We start from the raw sequence: 19,065 nt of genomic DNA on the forward strand, positions 1-19,065 counted from the left end.
GATGAAGGAATGATGCACAATAAGGAAGGAGCATCAAGGAGTGTGCAACTAGCTTTCCCCTCAAGGCCTAGATGCTTATGGGCCAACCAACCATAGTTACTAAGGAGGCACACCTAGGCAAGGATCATTTGATCCCCCTATAAAGAATGGCAGGAAGAAGTCAGGCTGCTGACCCTGCAGAGAGAGAGAGTTCTCAGGAAAAACAGAGTGGGAGTACAGAGGCTTCTGGGAGCTCCAGGATAGAAACCTGAAAGGCCAGGGAGTGACCCAATGAGGAGGCAAATGAATGGACTTGAGACCTTAATTTTGAATGTTTTGTTAATTTAATAAACCAGAACCTGAGAAGAGCTGTGATTGGACAAAAGGATTTATGAATGATTGAAGAAGCCCCTTGACTGGGGAAACAAAGGCAAGGGCTGCTTGCAGAGTGCTCTGAGGCCATGAGGGCATGTGTGGGAAGCAGCTATGCATTGATGGAATGGAAATATGAATGTGTTATTCAGGAATTTTGTAGTTAGGCATATGTGACTTTTTTAACTTCCATACACAAGTAACTTTAAGATATAATGGTTGAGAGTCTCGATTCCGGACAAGCTTTGCCCAGTGCAGGTCCTGAGGGGACAAAGTTGGTTGTATGTCCCCAGTAACCTTGGGGCTGGACATTCAATGTAAAGCAATGTCAAGGCTGCTGTAATTTGTGCCTCATTGCACAACTCCACAGTTGGGGATTGCTGGAGCCCAGAAGCATTCCAGCCATGGTCCATTTCCATTTCCCTTGGCCATGCTCTGACACACCTCCTGTGCCAGAAACTATGATGAAGGTGATGTAGAGGTGACTATGTCAACTCTACATAACTGGAGGGTTTCTCTGTGCAAAGGAGATCTTCAGGTGGCCACTTAAACAAAGTTTAAGTTTTCTCAAATGGGCTAGAATGGCACAAAAGAGATTTAGTGTGGTCAAGTAACTGGTCCAATGATATCACATCTCCACAGCATCAGAAGACTCATAAGCACACCATTAAGCTATGTGCTATGTTGTCATAATCTGGGAGGTGCATCACTTCATATTTGCATATGAATGGCTAGTTTGATGGTGCAAGAGCTCAACCAGATTTATGCACCAGTAATCCAAATAACATTGTTGCAACAGCAATTAGTGGAAAGTTGTCTTCATGTAGCAGTTGGGTTTTCAGTTAGAGGCATGTCTGGGGAAATGTGTATGGGCACACAAATGCCTGTATTAAATGGTACTTTTCCAAGGCATGGGTCTTGTTGCAATGGAGGATGCTATTTAGATACATCTTGATTTCCAAAAAAAATTCTTATCTCTGATGTGTATTTGACATTTTGCAAATGGATGTGAAATGTTAGTTATGAAAAATTGGACCAATTATCAGTAACACAGCTTTTGTGTCTTGTACAAATGTAGTACAGATTGGGGTTTGAGTAAAGGCTTGTGACCTTGATAATCCTCATTTGTTGCCTTTGTTGACATGCTTTGTGAGGAAATAGTTCACATAGATTCTCTAGAGAGGTTTTGGAGTAAGCATCCTACATATATCCATATCCGATGTTTTTCCCCTTGAGCCATTTTAGGATTGGCTTACGGATCATGGTGTTTTTATACTGCAATATTTAGTATTTGGGCCAGATGCTCCTTTAGGGTAAATCATCATAGCTATACTGAAGTCAACAAAGCAGTGCAAATTTACACCCAATGAGAATTTGGCCCTTTATTGTCTATGATTGGCATTCCCGGACTTAGTGAGATGGGCAAATATTTAGCATGGAATACAAAAGGTAGGAAAGCAAGCATTGGACCTACAACTTGGGAAAGTTAAAGGACTCTAATTTTCTTAGTGAATAATGTATATAACACATCCATTTTTTCCTTTCAATAAGTGCTCTGGAGCACAGATTTTCTCTTACTACTCTTGCTATACACATAAAGTATCTAGTAAAATGCCCCCCCATCTTGACTGGGACATCTGTGTGTCATCATAATATAAATACTAAATAATAATACACTATGGATCATAAACTTTATTTTGGTTCGGTACACTGATGGTAGCAGGGATGGATCTAAACAGCAAAGTTCAGAGCTTATTAGAGATCTGAACTTCCCCAATAGCATGAGTGGTGGTCAGATCCAGGATTTTAGTTTGCCTCATTATAGAGACAGGTTCCAGCCATAAAGGTCACATCTTTGTGTCTGATTATCAATATAGATGGAGTATGTTTGGATCCATAGCTTTTGTTCAGGCTCATCTTTGGATATAGTATATATATATATATATGGAAACCCTGACTACAGATATAGATGATCTTGGCAAAGTTTTGGGAAGCTGGAATTGCATGTTTGCGTGGATGTTCCACACTATGTGACACAGTTTCAAGATAAATATTGTTCTTTGTTTGTCGTGAGGAGGTAGTGCCAAAAAAATTCATTCACTTTGATGGGATGGCAACCAATGATTAAGCATAGAGGAGGCATAAAGGTCAACTGCATGCCAATGTGGAGCCTACAGTCTCAATGGGAAAAGCATCCTTTGTTATCCTAACTGTTGAAAATCAAAGCAATTATGCTTAAAGGAGGCATGAAATGAAAACATTCAGGTTTCATTTGATCCCATGATGATTTCACTCTGTTGTTCCTTTCAGCATTATTGCCTTCTTTTTGAAATATTCTTTGTCAAAAAGAATTATTTCCTTTTAGATTTAAGCTGTAAGTTGATCATCTGCGTCAGGGGTGGCCAACCTGAGCCTGAGAAGGAGCCAGAATTTACCAATGTACATTGCCAAAGAGCTACAGTAATACGTCAGCAGCCCACCATCAGTTCCCCTAACCCGCTCCCAGTGCCTCCCACCCACTGGCAGCCCCGCCGATCATGCCTCCCGCTCCCTCCCTGCATCTCCTGATCAGGCGTTTTGTGGCATGCAGGAGGCTGGGGGTGTGTGTGGAGCAAGGGCAATGAATGCTCAGGGAAGGGGGTGGGAAGGGGTGGAGTGGGGGCAGGGCCTGTGGCAGAGCCAGGGGTTGAGCAGTGAGCACACCCTGGCACATTGGAAAGTTGGCGCCTGTAGCTCCAGCCCCTGAGTCGGTGCCTATCCAAGGAGCCACATATTAACTGCTCCAGAGCTGAATGTGGCTCTGGAGCCACAGGTTGGCCACGCCTGATCTACGTGCTTTACAGTTCCTCCTCCCCGTATGTATTCACTGCATGCACCAGAAGCAGTTTAGATGATTCCTGAAATGTTAGCTTTGGTGTTGACAAATGCTTTAGCATGGGGACAGACTTGTAATAGCAGCTATGGTGACAAAAATATGAACGTATCCTTATTTTGGCCTGGCTCATCCCCATGCCCACAGTAAAGGGCAGAGTACTACCTCATGGGACCGTTCCTGCTCCCTGTCCTAGGGCCAACAGAAACTCCTCTAGAACTCTGGATATTTGCAGGAGCTGGGGGGCGGAGAATAGTGTAGACAGCTGGAGGGACAGGTGCACTACACATATTGTCCCATATCAGTTCTTTAGGGAAGGTTTCTAGAAGTGAATGTAGCCCGAAGTTGTGTTAACTTTCCAGCAGAGCGGTGAACTGCCCACTTTAGTGAAGGTTTCATGGATGGTGGCAGTCAGGGAGTCCCTGTTAGTTGATCTCGAATGGAATTGCACTGCCCGATCCAGATTGGACCAGGATGCCCCAGAGCAGCGGAAGAAGGCCTGGATCTCTGAATGGATGACTTGGTCTCCAGGCAGATCTGTGGATTCTGAACCCCCTGTTTCTTCCAGAGGGGAAATCTCCTTCTACCATCTCAATCGAACAATCTATTGGAAACGCTTGCAGGTGGAATGAAGAGAACCACCAGGGTTTTTCTGCCCCTTATCTGTCAGTCTAAGGCACCTTCCACTGTGCTACCTAGTCCCCTGGTCCTACCCAGAGGTTTGTCTGTGCAGGTGGTAGTGATCCCAGAATATTTGTGGTAGGCTGAGACAGTGATGCTATTTTTATAGTGGAAGTCAAAATATTGGGGCCAATCCTGCCTGGTGCTGAAATCCTTCTGAAAGCTGTTGAGCACCCTCTACTCCCATTTAAGTGAGTGGAGGCTGAGGAGGCTTAGCAGCAAGAATGAGCTGCTCAGCATCTCACAGGCTCAGGCTCTTTACAGAGTCTTTCTTCTATGATTTCAGTAGGAAACATGCTCTCAATACTGATGTGAATTACACATGTGCAGTTTAGGCCTGGTCTACACTACAGACTTAGTTTGATGAAAGCCAACTTACATCAACCTAATAATGTCTGAATCTATATTACCAGATCCCTTCTGCTGACCTAACTCGCCTGTTATGTTGACTTAATTACTACACCTCCATGAGAGGTGTAGCACTTAATTTGATGTTGATGCAGCAACAGAAAGGCAGTGTAGACACAGCGTTGTGTAAGTCGACTGAACTGTCCTTCATGAGATGTCCCACAATGCTCTGCTGTGACTGCTTTGGTGATCATTTTCAACTCCACTGCACAGCAGCCAGCTACAGAGGAAACAGTCCCTCCCCTCTTAAGGCCCCGGGAACTTTTGAATTCCCATTTCCTGTTTGATCAGTGTGGAGAGCTTGACAGCCCAGCTGATCATGGCAACTCTACAACCCAAACATGCTCCATCCTGGAGTACATAGGAGGTCAAGTGTTGGTCTGTGGGGAGAAGAGTCTCTGCAGGGTATGCACTGACAATGGTTGCCTTGTGGTTTGCATGCATTGCAATGGAAAGCTTGGCCTTCAGCACAGCCTCAACACCTGCGGAGAGGCTCTAGGAAATTAGAAGACAGAAAGAGAGAACACATGATGACATGTTCAGTGAGATAATGAACGCCTCTGGGACAGCAGACACAGAGCTCAGAGCCTGGAGGATTTCATTGTCTGAAAAACTGGACATGGACATGGAGAGCAGGAGAGCAGCCCACGAGAATGAGCATAACATCAGGATGAGCTGCTGCAGATTGTGAGGTACCAATCAGACATGTTGAGGCACCTGGTTAAGCTTCAAAAAAACAGCTTAAGTCTTGACTCCCACTGCAGCGCCTGAAGAACGGCCTGCAACCATCACTGTACTCCCAATCCCCCTGCCCTAAACATTCCAGGAGGATGTGGGGAGGGAGGGGAAGGTGCAGCATCCCTTCCTCTCGACACCGGGGGAGGGTACAAAGAACAAAAGGCAGCCATTCCAAGGCCTTTGATGGACAAGACTTCTGTGCTTACAGACAAGCTGACTTGGTTTCTCCCTCCCCAATTATCCCACCGTTTGCCCAAGGTTAAGTTATTTCTCTGGTCTTTCAGTTTCTTTATGTTTGTGTAATAAAAGTCAATGTTTCGATAATTAAGCACTCTTTATTCATTGCAAGCTTGGGGGCAGGGAAGGGGAGGTACAGGGAAACTGATGCAAAGGAAGGGATGGTATGGGACGATACATCGGAGATAAGCGGTGCACATTACTGTGGCTCATTACTAAAATGGGTTTTCAAAGCCTCCTGGAGACACAGAACTCCTTGCTTGGCTCTTCTAATTGCCCTGGTATCAGGATGCTCAAAATTAGCTGCCAGCCTATCCGCCTCCACACCCCACCCCTGTGGAATCTTCTCTCCCTTTGCCTCACAGATATTATGGAGCATGCAGCAGGCAGCGATAACAATGGGGCTATTGCTTTCACTGAGGTCTAACCTAGTAAGCAAACTGTGCCAGCAACCCTTTAAACGTCGAAAGGCATATTTCACCATCATTCTGCACTTGCTCAGCCTATTATTAAACAGCTCCTTACTGCCTAGATGGACGGTGTACAGCTTCATGAGTCATGGGAGCAAGGGGTAGGCTGGGTCTCCCAGAATCACTATTGGCTTTACAATGTCATCAATGGTTATTTTGCAATCCAGAAAGAAAGTCCCTGCTTGCATCTTTCTGAACAGACCTGTATTCCTAAAGATGAGTGCAGCATGCACCTTTCCTGACCAAACCATGCTGATGTCAGTGAAACCCTCCCTGTGATCCACCAGCACTTACAACACCATTGAGAAGTACCACTTTTGGTTTATGTATTCTTTGGCAAGGTGGTCTGGTGCCAAGATAGGGATACACATGCCATCTATTGCCCCACTGCAGTTAGGGAACCTCATCGCTGCAAAACCATACACTATGTCCTGGACATTGCCCAGAGCCACTACCCTTCTTAGCAGAAATCGATTAATGGCCCTGCACACTTGGATCACAACAGCTCCCACAGAGGATTGACCAACTCCAATTTCATTCCCCACAAACCAGTAGCAGTCTGGCGTTGCAAGCTTCCACAGAGTGACTGTCATTCTCTTCTCCACTGTGATAGTAGGTCTCATTTTAGACCTGTGCTTCAGGGTTGGGGAAAGCTTTGCAAAGTTCCTGGAAAGTGGCCTTCCGTGTTTGAAGGTTCAGCAGCCACTGCTCGTCATCCCATAACTGCAAACGATGTGATCCCACCAGTCAGTGATTGTTTTCCAGCATCAGAAATGGCTCTCTAGCATGTTCAACTGCTGTGTGACTGCCAGCAGCAACCAGGAATTGTTTCATTCTATGGCTTGCAGCAGGGCTGCTTGAAGGACATTGCAATGTCCTACGTGTCTTCTCCTGTCTCGGCTCTGGAAATATGGCAGGATAAAGCACGAGGTGTTTGTAATGCTCACAACAGTAGTGCACAGCTGAGCAGGGTCCATGCTTCTTGGGCTATGGCAGGAATGCGGATAAGCCAGGCTTTCAAAAAAAGGCGCCAAAAAGCATGGGTTGTTTGCCATTGATATCAGGGCAGGGAGGGAGGAAACTGCATCATGGGAGGTCAAAGCCATGTTCCCATTCCCCCCTGTGACAATGTTTTGGTCCCATGAGGCATTGCAAGCCATTCCGAAAACCTTCTGCAGCTACTTGCACTGTAGGATAGCTACCCATGGTGCATTGCTCTCTGCATCGATGCAAACGCTGCTTTTGAGGACGCCCCCCACTGACACAATGAACATGGTGTGGACACGCCCGCCCAACTTAATTACTGCGGTGGCTGGATGTAAATTTAAGTTGACTTAAGTTTGTAGTGTAGACATGCTCTTATATATAGGATTAGTGCCCTCGGTAAAGCCACCAAGTTTGCTGATTCAGTAGTTAATATAAAGTGTTACCCTTGAACTGAACACTCTTCCTGTCTTGTTGGCCAAATGAAAAACACTGGGAAAGCAAAGTATCTTTCCATGTTTGTGGAGGACAAAAATGACTAGTGCTTGAGAGACAAATATGACTGGGGAATAAAAAGCATGTGTTTGTCAGCAAATGTTTATGAGCTGCAAAAGGTGGAATTTTCCTACTGAAGCTCTTAAAAGAAAAAGCCCGGAATGTAGAAATGAAATTATTGTGTGCAAGGGGGTTGCACTGGGAAAAAAGGGTCTACTATTCCCTGATTCATAAAAAGGTTTTAGTGTCCACTGAACGTGGGAAGTCAGCAAAGTTTAATATCAGCAGGAATGTTAAGTTTAGAGAACAGATAGGTTTGTGATGTGAGGAAACCCCCCTTTGGCCTATGAAAGGACTGCACACATCTGGTAGAGAACTCACGTGGTATTGCTAAACTTGGTATCTTGGGATGTCCCACATATGTCCCATGAAGGGGCAAATGATGTATGGTCTTATTTATGTACAATGGACATCCTTGTTCTGTAAAAAAAACCCTCTCACATTTAACCGTTAGATGGCTGGGTTTTTTACCCCAGATGGGACCTAGGATGTTTAATATATGTTTTACCCCAGATGGGACCTAGTATGTTGGCCCCTTACCAAAACTTAGTGTTTTTTTGGTTGGCCCTCTCCCAATACCAGGAGAAAGTGGATAGGCTGAAGAGGAGTCAGGATCCTGGGTCTGACAGGAGCTCAGAGCTGAGCTGGGGAAAAGTGCAGCACCCCAGAGCCAGAGCAGCAGCCCAAGACTGGGGAGTTGGAGCAGCACAGACCAGCCGAGCCGACAGTGAGCCAGAACTGTCAGTTACAGTGGAGAGCTATGAGACCAGAACTGGGATAGCGAAATGTCCACCATGTGGCAAGTAAACTGGAGCCAAGTGCAGTGAATGGCTAAGGAGAAGGAGGTGGGGATCTGGGACAGAGAGGACCCAACAGAGGGAGATGTCACCAGACAAAAAGGTGTTGAAGGCTGACTCAGAGGTGGGGTGGTATGAACTTGACGGGAGGGCCAATACTGGGGAGATGGGTCCCTGCCACTGAGAACCTGAGGGTGTGTAGCCACCACCAGAGCAGATGTTTTAATCACAGTATCACCACAGCACATCCAGGTCCTGGAAGGAGGCCTGGGATGTGTAAGGAATAGATTGTGGATTTTCTTGTGTTCCAGAGGCTGTTGTTTATGGTGTTCCCCATGGCCATAGTGCAGGGTTCCTTGATACTTTAACCTTCTCAGTTTTTTCCTTATTTGTTTACAGTTGCTGTTTAATAATCATATGTGTTTAAAACTCTGTGTAGTGATGAGTGGGTCAGGAAAGTGGCGGGTGAGGAGAGAGTACTTTGGAGTGGAGACATATGGTCCCTGGCCTGAGCGACCCATGACAAGACTGGGGGTTAAGCCTCCCAGGGATCCTGGCCCACTCGTATTGGGGTTACAAGGACTCTGCCATACAGGAGAGAGAAAGAGGGGCCCTTGAGGCCAGACAGGCATCTGGATAAAAGGGAGCTAGGGCGAGGACTCAGATCCTTTCACCAGGCAGTAGAGAAGCCAGCAAAATTCCACATGAAAGCAGGACCATTCCCACACTTACAAATGGTTTATTTATTTATTTTGCCAAACACAGGTAAGCCTAAATGAAACCTGATATGATCTATCAGCTGCAATGGATGTCGCAATTTGACAAAAGAAATAATCAAACCTGCATTTGCTGTGAAAATATGTTCTATTGTGGCAGATGTTGTGGGGTCATATTTTATTAATTGTAAACATAAAAAGAAATATCCTAAGCAGTGACTCTTCCCCCCGCCCCCCGTCCAAATTGCGTAGGACATGTTTCATAATGTATATTATAAGAATAAAGACCATAATGAAACCTTAAAAGCTATTTAAAATAGTTGATACCTAATAACTTTATAGTTTCAAGCTCTGCTATCTTGTGGTGTATTATTTCCGTGTCTTATAACACCGGAAAAAGGAGCTGCCTAGATTTCTAAGGCTATAAAGATCCTATTTCTGGATCACGAGATTAACAATTCACCTGCCACCGGACCACCAGCCCAGAACTGGAGGGCAGTGGGATTTTCAAGGAGAAAAGGACATGTTTCTCTGGCAGATTGGTTCTCCCTTTCTGAATTCACTCATTGTCTTCTCTTTACAGAGCACTGCTCTCTAAACTTTAGCACCAGATTATGCCACCCTTACAACAAATAGTAGCTTACTCTGCAAGTAGCCCCAATGATTCTAATAGGACTACTCACAGAGTAAGATACTTTGCAGGCTCTGTGGGGGAAGGACTGTCTTTTTGTTGTGTTTGTACAGCACAATGGGGTCCTGGCCTATGTTTGGGGTCCCTAGGAGCTAATACAAATAAATGATAATACTCGATATGAGTAAGAGTGGCAGAATCTGTCCCTTAATAAGAGTATTTTGACGGCAGTGATATTTTGAAGTTCTAGTAAATGGTTTGCATAATTAAGGGCCAGATGTGGATACCCTTCCTCACACTGAGTAGTAACTTACTCCATCAGTAGATCCTCTGAAAGCAATGAAATGTTTTAAATCCAAGATCATTTAGCCTAAATGAATCCTGGCCAGGTCCTGGAAACCACAGAGTCCCCAACTGAGCCTTATATAAAAGAACAGCTTTGTTAATGAAATAGGTAGAAAGGATGTAAAACAGCCAAGGAAGTTAACAGTAAATGAAAAGCCTTGCTGGAGGGTTAAAATAGAAATGTGCAGACTATACTTGGGACTTAGAGTCATAGAGGCTAAGGCCAGAAGGGAGCACCAGGTCATCTTGTCTGACTTCCTGTATATCCCAGGCCACCAGCACCTACACGCTAAACCCAACAGCCAAAATCAGACCAAAGTATTACAGCCCACAGGAGACTAGAATATTACATTTCATAGGCAGAGAACAGAAAGGAGTGAGGTACACCAATACCCCAGGCCCCCCAGTGGCACAGAAATGATTAAGTGAGATATACCCAAATATTTCTGGCAAGTGACCCGTATCCACATGCTGCAGAGGAAAATGAAACCCCCAATCTGACCTGGGGAACAATTATTCCCAACCCCACATACGGCCATCCGTTAGATACTGAGCACGTGAACAAGAACCAGCCAGCCAAGCACCTGAGAGAAACAGAATGCTCAGTGCCACCTCAGAGTCCTGTCCTTCTTCCTCCAATGTCCTATCTCCAACTGTAGCCATCCCTCATCCTGTAAAGGAAGGAGATCAAGTCTTTTTACATTAGTATGGAGCAAAATATCAGCAGGTGTTTCAAAATAATGTTTTTCATTAGAGTTTTCAGCTAAAAGAACTGGGTAGACTTGGGAAAAAAATCACCAATCTGTTGAAAGAGGAGAAGTTTCCTGGGGGAGGAAAGTAAGAGTGGATCATAGATGGACACGCTGTGTAAAGTTTGTTTCCTTGCAGAAGAGTTGTTGCTTAGGCAACAGGAGAGAGAGTGCGAGCACACATTGCTGTTAGACCTCGCAAAGGCAAGGGTGGGAGAGCCGTGGCGGTGTCAGCCAGACACCTCGGAATGCCTGGATTTGGGTGCTGAGTTCAGAGCGGACTTCTGGATTTTTGCACAGGGAACACTGGGCTCCAAGGTCTTGCTACCCGCAGAGTGGTGCAGCAGACCCTGAATTTTGAGTAAATTGACTTCTACTCAGATCCCCCTGTCAAAGAACAGGCACAGGGAACTGAGCACTGGCAAGTTATTCAGATGATTAATTACCATTACTGTTAAAATTTGCTTCTTATTTCTAGTCTGAATTTGTCTAGCTTCAACATCCAGCCATTGGATTTTGTTATATCTTTGGCCGCTGAAGAGCCTTCTACTATCAAATTTCTGTTCCCTGTGTAGTCCCTGTGTAGTCTGTGATCAAGTCACCCCTTAACATTCTCTTTAAGATGAATAGATGGAGCTCCTTGAATCTTTTGGTATAAGGAATGTTTTCTAATCCTTTACTAATTCTCATGGCTTTTCTCTGAACCCTCTCCAATTTTCCAACATCCTTCTTTATTTGTGGCGACCAGAACTGGACACAGTATTCCAGAAGTGGTTACCTCAGTGCCAAATACAGAAGTAATATAACTTCTCTAGTCCAACTCTACATTACCCTGTTTATACGTCCAAGGATGGCATTAACCCTTTTGGCTACAGTGTTGCATTCGGAACTTGCATGATTATTCACCATGACCCTTTTCAGGGTCATTACTTTCCAGGATAGAATCCCCCACCCTGTAAGTACGGCCTACATTCTGTGTTTCCGGATGTATGACTTTACCTTCAACCACATTGAAATACACAGTGTTTGATTGTGCCCAGTTTATGAATTGACCTATCAGTGACCTGCCTTCATTATTTACTGCACCCAAATCTTTGTGACATCTGCAAACTTTATCAGTAATGATTTAATGTTTTCTTCCAGGTCATTTGATAAAAAAGTGAAGTAGCATAGGGCTAAGAACTAATACCTGTGGGACCCCATTAGAAACACACCTGCTCAGTGAGGATTTCTCATTTACAATTACATTTTCATACCTATCAGTTAGCCAGTTTTTAATCTATTTAATGTGTGCCATGTTAAATTTCTATTGTTCTAGTTTCTTAAAATGTTGTGCAGTACCATGTCAAATGCCTTCCAGAGTCAACAAATATTCCATCAACACCATTACTGTTATCATCCAAATTTATAATCTCATTAAAAAAAGATAGAACTATTTTCCATAAGCCCATATTGACTGGCATTATAGTACCCTCATTTAATTTTTTATTACACAAGTCCTATATCAGCCATTCCATTATTTTGCATAGGGACAGTATCAGGCTGATAAGCTGATAATGACCCTTTTACTCTTTTTAAGTATTGGCACAACATTAACTTTCTTCCTTTGGAATTTCCCCAGTGATCCAAGAGTTATTGAAAATCAACATTAATCATTTAGGGAGCTCCTCCATAAATTCTTGGATGCAAGTTATCTGGACCTGCTGATTCAAAAATGTCCAACTTCAGTAGCTGCATTCAACATCCTCCTGAGTTACTGTTTGAATGGAAAGTATTTCATCATCAGCAGCATCTGATATGAATTCAACAGGCTTTTGCCCAAATCCAGACTAAGAAATATTTTTTGTACATTTCTGCCTTATTGAAAATTCTACCATTCCGATTTCCATCTAGTAATGGACCGATACTATTGTTAGGATTCCTGTTGTTCATAATATACTTTAAAACACCTCTTCTTATTCTTATTAACTCTTATAGATATAGATAGCTCTTTGTCTTCATTTGTGTCCTGTATCAATTGTCTACAATTTCTAGCTCTTAGCTGATAGTCATTCATTTATAAACCTACCCCTTTTTCTATTAGTTATATTGTTTTTTTATTTTTATAGATGATTTTAATTCCCTTCTAAGTGAGGTTGGTTTTTAACCAGTATAACCTTCTTTCTTGATTGTGTGATTGTGGTTCTGGGGAATCTGAGAAAATATTCTTGAATAGTTTCCAATTTCATTCACATTTTTTCTGTTTAAATTCTTTCTCCCAACTGACTTGGCTCATAGCTGTTTCCCAGTTTGTGAAACTGGCCCTTTTAAACTTCCAAGTATGAATATTACAGGTCTGGATTTTATTCTGTTTGCACAACACATGTGATCAAGTCATGATCACTTGCAGCAAAGCAACCACTAATTTTTAGTGCTGTGATCAGTTCCTCTTTATTTGTCAAGCTGAGGTCTGATATAGAATTCTCCCATGTTGGATGCAATGTGTTCTCATCTGTACTATTTAGAAATTCTGAGGCTGTTGAGGCCTCCAGCATATGTCACTCAGATTGAAGTCCCTGATAATAATGCAGCTTTCCCCCCTACACATTATAGATAGGTGCTTACGGAGCTGGTATTCTGTTTCACAGTGAGATTTGGTGGTCTGTAGCAGACAACAACTAGTACCCCATTGTGGGCTTTATCTGTTACTACATTGTTCCAAAAGCATTAAAGATAATTTTCTTCTGAGTTGTCAGTGACTTTAAAACATGTAGTGCCACTCCTGTTTTGCCTATTCATTCGATCCTTCCTAAACAGATTATAACCTTTACTTTAACATTCCAATCATGCAAATCTTCCCACCAGGTTTCAGTAATACCAACTAGGTCAAATTTATGCTCATAAATGAGCAATTCCAATTCCTCTTGAAAGAGAGAGAAAATATATTAGCAGTATTGCCAACACTAAGCCCTCAAAACTCATGAGTCAGATCAGAAAAATCACAAGATTTTTAAAAATGCCAATATATTTTTGATTCTTTTTATTTGCCTCCTGGCTTTTGAGCCTTTAGGGAGCATTCGTGTCATGTTTTCTAGCTCCCCACGGCAATCTTGGGGGTGGGGGGATAGAAACATAGTTTATTTTAAAATGAAAGCTGAGATTCTCATATAATCACTCAATCCTAGTAGTTGAGGATAAACTTGTGAGATCTGGAAACACCATATGTGTTCGAACACAATATAATTTTCCAGTGAATAAAGACTATAAAGGGACTGTGGTGTCTCAAGTTACAGAGAACTGTTCTTCTAGCCATTTTTCTAGTGGCTTCTCCCCTTCCCAACCGTGATACATCGTGGTGAGCAGAAACAACCAGCTTGTTCCTCCTCACCACATATCTGCAGCCACATAGTCTAGTGACGCACATTGTCTTGCATGCATCTTTTGCATAGCTGTGCTTTCAAAGGAATGAGTGAGTCAGAGCAGACAGGAAATCCCAATACAGTTCTCAGATTTTGAACATAATCAGTAATCAAATAGACAGGAATATCTCTGTAATATCCAGCCTATATTATGCAGTTTTAACCATATTGGGCAAAAAGTTCATACGGTATTTCATCCTTTTCACCTTGCCATTGACTTAAAACTGTAGTCCAGTGAGCCTGCATTTGAAATAGCATCTTAACTGCTTCTTGGCTAAAATGGCAGTGACTGATTTCCAGTTTAAGTATTATTATTACTAATAATAATAACCTAATAATATCTTATATTTGTTATAGATGGACCCAATCCAAAATCCCAGAGCCAAAATCCATAAAATATTGTAGGTTGTTGAAATCTGAACACAGATCTAAATGTTGCAAATTACTCCATCTTTATAACCAAAATTGTGGATCCAAATCCCACACACTTTGGGGAGTTTGCAATTCAGATCTGATTTGAAACCCATTTTTAATCTATCTTTTATCTTTCTTGATGGACCTCAAAGTGCATTCAATACTGACTATATGTAGAAATCACTTCACCCATACTGATGTGCAGCACACCCTTGGAAAGTATATGGCAGCTCTTTAGTTGTGTACACAATATTAGGGACAGGAAATGAAGAAGATTGTATCCAACTGAAATCCCAGAACAGGGTAAATGCAATGTAATTAACGAAAGCAGAAATAGATGAGAGGGGGTGACTCACACCTTCTGTTGCAAAACAGTGCACTGGGATATTTAATCAGGCCTGTTCATCACAATCTCAGGTTAATCATTCAGTCAAGAGACAGCTGCAGAATACCAGAATTTCACCTTTACTTGTATTTAGCTTTTGCCCTACATTAGCATGCTAGCCTCACCCATTCCCTGCACCCAAATGAGTAACTGGTAACTTCATATGCTAACCTGTTAGGTTTTTCCTTATTTGCAATTTGTATTTTCAAGTCTTTTAACTGGAAAAGGATTGCAGGTGATTTGTGGCAGAGCATTTATTTTTGTACAGATATATAAGGGCCTAAATGTTGAATAAGAGTCTCTGGGATTGTGGGAGCAATTTGGCATGCACAATTAAATATGGGCACAAAACTGAAGGCAGAATTACTTGTGCTGAGAGTTGTACCCATTTAGAACTGCTACGGGCAATTCTGGTTGCACCTACAAATCAGGTCATTTCAGCTCTAACTGCAACTGCAGATAGATGTACAGTGATCAAGGATACTCCAAATCTGCAACTGCAAAGAAAAAAGGTTAATATACAATAGAGCTACCGTCTTCTGCAGACAACTGTCACTAAAAACTTCTCAATAATGGAAGGCACTCACATACTTTTAATCATATACTTCACATTTTTACTTTAAGTACCTTGGTACATAGATATGAAACATCACTGTTATGACAAGTTCATGTAATACATGAAGATTACGTTATAATTAGAATATAATTCACACTGGGAATGTGTTTAACTTTCCCCAATTCCCCTTTTATCAAGTCTCAAATGAGGAATAGCAATCAAGTCATATTAAAGTTCACTTTTGTTTTTTCAGAGAGACCAGGGAAAAAAAAGTCCTGATGGTTTTTACTCCTGGGTAAATGGTCAACAAAAGAGATGCCCCCAGTTCTAGGGAGAACTGGAATCCTCCTGGGACTTGCTTGTCAAATAATTGGTAAGTGGTTCTTTTCTGACAAGAGAAATAAAATCCCAGAGGTTCTGATAAATTACTTCAGCAACTGCAACCTCCAATTGTACCTGCAATGCTGAAAAAATAGGCTGACTAAAATCTAGATCTTAAACTTTTTAAGTCTTCTAACCTCACTGCAACTGTATACACAATAGCGCCAGATCTGCAATTATACTGGTCTTGTGCCCTGCACAACTGAAAACATAACAGAGCGGGAAACTGGCTCTATTTCTGACACACTTTGGAGCAGCCTCCGGCTTGAACTTCATAGAGTGGGGTGAATAACTGATTATATTTTTATTGGTTTGCTGGCAGTTCAAAAATATTGTTTGGGATCAAACAAAACATTGTGTTCAACCTGAAACATATAGATTTCATTTCACTTCTGGCAACTTTAACCTTTAAGTAAAAGCAAAGGGCTAGAGTCACAGAATCGCTGGAGAAGGAAATGATGCCACCATTCCTCTTAACCTAATAGCCCAGTGTTTGAGAAACTCACATGGGATATGAGAGATTCAGACTTAAGTCCCTGCTCCAGGGCAGGGATTATGAACCTGGGTCTCTTCCTTCTCAGAAGCACGTTCTAACCACTGTGATATTGGCTATTCTAGGCTAGGTCTTTCTCAAGTTCTCCTGTTAATGCTGTTCCACTTTGTAAAAAAAAACAAAGAAAGACTCCATAGTCTGGTGGTTAGAGCGCTCTTTTGCGAATGCAAGATCTGGATTCAAGTCCTTATGCCAATGAATAAACTATTTGTCAAAAAAAATTTGCCCAGCTTTAGCTCTAAGTTCTTCCCAACTTCAACAGCTCCTAAAGGGGCCATTCCAGTAGCTGGGGATCTCTGGAGTTAGGTAGCCAGTACACCAGTTTTGTATCTGCTTTGTGCTTCAGAGTGGTGGAAAGAAGATGGGAAGGTGGGGTGGGAGCTAGGATTTGGTCCTATAGACTCCCTTTATAACTTGCGAAATGTTTGCATACTAACTTCCTAGAGAGGGGCCATTCTGTACGTGTTTATCCTTGGTTTCTATATCAAAATGCCTTGCAGTTTATCACATTTCCCCCCAGTGATTTCCTTTCTTTTTGAATGTCTGGTCCAAACATTTCAGATAAAACTATTTTAAAACTTATTAATCGTTAATGGATATCTACTATACAAGACAGTTCATGACTGTGTAATCTCTGGGTACAATATGACACTTTTCTTCAGAGCTAGTCTGATAATAAACCTGCTCTAAATGCAATTCCATGCTTTAACTTTAGACTTTATCTCTTCAAAGCAGATGTCAGCTGTAATTCTTTCATTGCCCTTTATAGAATCTGTCATATAATTTTATATGGTACTTGAACTATTCTCATGATTCATTTGTGGCTATGTAATTTTTCCATGAAGATATATAAATTTATTTACTTGTTTATTTATCTGGGTCTTTAGATCTAAAACATACTACTTTGTTGTTTCTCCAAGTTTCTGAGAAATATGCATTTCATAAGCACAATTATTCATAGGAACATTCTCCGATTTAGTTTGGACATTGTGAAATAAATTAGTCAGAAAGCCAAGCCCTTAGAATCAGAAAAATTGTTACCTCCAAAAAATATGCCATACCTCTGAAATTTGAATATCTGTGAGTCAGGTTAATCACCAGTCATCAGAATTCAGAGCAGGTGGGTCTTCTTAAATTTAGTTAAATAAAAATTATGGGCTATATTTAGCCAGTGTAACCTAGAGCATGTCCCCTTTGTAAAGAGCAACAAGAAGAACCCATGCCCAACAAAATGTATTGGTCCAACAAAACCCAGGACAAGGTTATGTATCCATGTGTGCCATCTTCAGACACCTTGCCTATTAACCATTTACATATACATGTAACGCTGCCTCACACAAGGGTGTGGTGTTGGCAGTGGGCATCAAATCTTGGACCTCTTGAGCTAAATGCATGAGCCAAAAGACGCATATCTCTTAGCCAAGACTGTAGCAATCTCTAGCTGGGTTAGCCACCACTAGAGGGGGACAGAGTGCCACTCCGAGGGAGCAAGGGTTACATATGCAAATATAGAACATTCCCCAAACCACCTTGCTATGCACTCAGAATGGAGATCTGGAGGTTAACAGTAAACACCGCTGACTAAAGAGGGAGGTTGGTCAAGGTGAATGGGACTCAAACTGGTTCAATGTAGCCCATCCCCAGCCTCTACAGGCAAAAGTTCTGTGGGACCATCTGCAAATTAAATCTTTCTTTCCATGGAGAACCCAGCATAACCCCTGCCTGACTTTCATCCCCCTGGGATTGTTTTGTTGGGTTTCCTCTAGAAAACATAGCGATAGAGGAGGCCAAACAATCTGATATCTATAGTCGTTTAATAATATCTTTTTGAGGGCAAACAACGAAACCAAAGTAAAGTCATTACAGTTGTCATTGTCATTTACTCTGGGACAAAATCCTGGCCCCTGCTCTCCGGGTGTAGGGAGTCTCAGAGTGGAACCATGTGACCGCTGTGCTGGGGCAGAAAAAAAATCTGGCAATCTGCACAGGGCCTGTATGCTCTGCACTACAGATCCAAGCTCCATGGGATGCTGTCATGGAGGAAGAGCCAAGAGCAGTCTGGAGAGGGCATTGAGATTGAAGTAATGGTGGCAGATTCCTCTCTCCCATTCCTGTGCAGAGAAAGCCAGCATCCATCCCATTACTTAGGCTGGATGTTTGGAACAGGACTGAGGGGAGGTCTATGAATTCTGGCAGTGTGTAAATAAAGTGATGAAACAGAGCAAATCTAGTAATTGTTAGAAGCATTAGAAGTGCAAGCGTTTAGCATTTAATGTTGGATTCTCTTGAGACTGACCCCATAAACATTTTACATTTTCATTTCCTCTCCTCTACTTTTGATATTATGCCTTATCCTATAGTATCTGTTTACTTTCGGGGTATGGAAAATAAGAATGCAAACATAAAAACGTCCAATCCTGTAGCCAGAACAAGAGAACATGCCTATGCACATATTCAGAGATAACACTTGATGGTGCTTTTGGGTGCTTGGTTAATATTTACCCAGGGCATATGTATTAAGTAAATAATTGTAACTGCTTTCCTCCAAGACTTTTGGTATCAAAGGACAGAACACAGCCTCAGAGCTTTTCGAAGAGTTAAAAAGAGAGAGAGAGAGAGAGAGAGAGAGGAAGAGCTCCTGTAAAAACTCTTTCTTAAACCTTGGTTCCACTAGCTTTTGAAAATGGCAGGGGTGAGCAGCTGCATGAAATATTCCATGTTCATCTTCAACTTTTTGTTCTGGGTAAGTTGATTTTTAAGTTGCTAATAGTGGCATGGGAACCAGAGCCCACCGTATTCAGGGAATATAGCAGCAGCAGTTATAAAGAAAATTAGATATAAATA

General features: G+C 42.3%; 1 protein-coding gene across 3 annotated transcripts in view; it reads left to right on the plus strand.

The window, feature by feature from the left end:
• Positions 1-18,801: 18,801 nt before the first annotated feature.
• Positions 18,802-19,065, plus strand: part of TSPAN8 (tetraspanin 8) — a 58,701-nt gene continuing 58,437 nt past the window's right edge. For all 3 annotated transcript variants that reach the window (XM_073331310.1, XM_073331300.1, XM_073331320.1), the window contains exon 1: positions 18,802-18,964. In XM_073331310.1, coding sequence (XP_073187411.1) covers positions 18,905-18,964 — 60 coding nt within the window. In that variant the 5' untranslated portion in view covers positions 18,802-18,904. The remainder of the gene's footprint in view (positions 18,965-19,065) is intronic.

The sequence above is a fragment of the Lepidochelys kempii genome, chromosome 1, assembly GCF_965140265.1.
Source record: "Lepidochelys kempii isolate rLepKem1 chromosome 1, rLepKem1.hap2, whole genome shotgun sequence".
NCBI lineage: Eukaryota > Metazoa > Chordata > Testudines > Cheloniidae > Lepidochelys > Lepidochelys kempii.